At 64.0% G+C, this 2,051-nt stretch overlaps 1 protein-coding gene across 1 annotated transcript in view; it reads right to left on the bottom strand.

The window, feature by feature from the left end:
- CELSR1 (cadherin EGF LAG seven-pass G-type receptor 1) overlaps positions 1 to 2,051 on the bottom strand; it is a gene marked incomplete at its 3' end in the record, with an annotated part of 131,659 nt that overhangs the window by 41,741 nt on the left and 87,867 nt on the right. The window contains 1 exon segment of the mRNA XM_015570733.1: positions 1,467 to 1,662. Within this exon segment, the coding sequence (XP_015426219.1) occupies positions 1,467 to 1,662 (196 nt within the window).

The following is a 2,051-nucleotide window of genomic DNA, read 5'->3' as shown; positions in this document are numbered from 1 at the left end:
TGACAAATACTGTGTGCACTGCTTGATATCAGAATATTGTCAGAGAGCCCTGGCCACGGAGCGTTCTTGTGAGGTGGCGACGGCCGGCCCTGGAGCAGTGAGCGCCCCCTTTCTACTCGAGGGCGTGCGCAGTGTCGTGACCAATACCTGGATGTGTTTAGGTCAGAAAACCCAACTGCCTCCACCCAGGGACCCCCAGAGGCAGATGGGGGTGGGGGCTCCGTGCTCCGGTGCTTCCCCGTGAGCAGCAGGTGGGAGCCCCTCACGCGGGCCAAGAATCGTGCCAAACTGCCAGGCGGAGACGCCAGCCCAGATGGGAGTCACGCATGGACATCTCTGCGAGGCCTGCTGTTCCAGTGGCTTAGCCACTGCGCCCCCCGCACGTCCCTCCTCGCTCACACATCCCTCCGCACGCCATCCAGCAAGGCCAAGGCCACCCCGCCACCCCAGACAGCAGTGACGGGCAGCGGGCCCTCGGGGCTGCGGGAGCCAGACCCCTCCCAGGCGCCAGGAACCTCCTCCCCTCCTCCCCTCCTCAGATTCCACCCCGAGTCACTTCAGACATCACCGCTCCCCAACTTCTCCACCCCCGTGGGAGTAAGGCCCACAGTCTACATGCGGGTCAGAACCGGCCCGGCCCGCCCTGTGCGGTGACCGGGCAGCTCCTGCCCACGGGCTGGGGACATCGGGCAAACACTGGTCACCGTGGGGGTGCCTGGGAAGTGACCCCAGCAGGACCGTGTGAAGGGCAGCCCCAGAGACCAAGGATCAGGGTGACAGGCTGGGGCGAGGACAGCGAGGACCTCAGGCCTGTGGGGGGGAGTCACTGGCGTGTCACACGCCTGAAAGCAGTGGCCGCGAAGGAACAAACACCCCCCGCACCCCCCGTCCATGTCTGTTCCCAGAGGGAGGCCCCTCGCCGCCAGCCAGGCTCACCCAGCCGGGAGCGCCCGGATGGGGACAGGCCGGCGCAGACGCGGGGGAGGGAGGGGCCTGCGTCCACCGGGAGGGAGGGCACCGGCGGGCAGAGCCACGGCCACGGAGACCAGGTGCGCATTTCAATGCAAAAACCAACAACCCGTTTCCTTAGCAGCCAGGAACCAGCGAAATGAAACGAAACCAGAAATGCCGCCCCTTCGAGGCTCGGTGACACGCGGCCAACGGGGCATTGGTGCCGGGTCTGAACCGGTCTGAACGGAGCTCTCTCACCTCCAGGAACAGCCCGGCCGAGGCAGCGGCAGTGAATGAAGCCCTTCTAAGCCCTTCCCCGGTGTGGGGTGACCGCTGCTCCCTGCGTCCCCCGCCCGCCCGGAGCTCCCTCGGCGGATCTTGCCCGGTCCCGGGCTTGGTGCAGTCACCCAGACCCTCAACCCAGGCTCCCGTCCTAAGGAATGTCTCAACCAGCACATTTTTTACAATTTCAGAGCATCCACGTCTCGGGCGGACAAGCTGCTGGGCCGGCCTACCTTGTTGTAATACTGCACCTGCACCTTGTGCCACCGCCCGTCACTCACGCCCCCGGGCACCTGCGGGGCCACTGTGGTCGTGGTCTCACCTGGGGGGAGGGAGGGAGAAAACAGGTCAGCGGCCACGGAGGCTGGAAGTCCGCCCAATGGTCCAGATACATGATCTTCCCTAAAAACCAGGACCCCGTGTCTCCAGCTTGAAAACGTCTCCCACCCACACGGGCAGCCCCTCAGTGAGCCCCAGGTTTGGGAAACTGCGCTGCGTTTCGGGGTTCCCACATTATAAATAACGCCGCAGCGGCCTGGTCGGCGTTGTTCAGTGGCTGAGTGTGACCCATGAACCAGGAGGTCAGGGTTCAATTCCCGGTCAGGACACAGACCCGGGTTGCGGGCTGGATCCCCAGTGTGGGGCGTGCGGGAGGCAGCCGATCCATGATTCTCTCTCGTCATTGATGTTTCTCTCTCTCCCTCTCCCTCTTCCTTCTTCTCTGAAATCAATACAAATATATTAAAAAATAATAACGCTGCAGTGACCGTCTCTGTGGGGATCGGACACGGAGCCGGGGTCGGGGCATCGGGAGGCCG

Source organism: Myotis davidii, unplaced genomic scaffold (assembly GCF_000327345.1).
Source record: "Myotis davidii unplaced genomic scaffold, ASM32734v1 scaffold67, whole genome shotgun sequence".
NCBI classification, from domain to species: Eukaryota; Metazoa; Chordata; class Mammalia; order Chiroptera; family Vespertilionidae; genus Myotis; species Myotis davidii.
The sequence above is the reverse complement of the archived record's forward strand: the minus strand, read 5'-3'. Positions and strand labels throughout refer to the sequence as shown.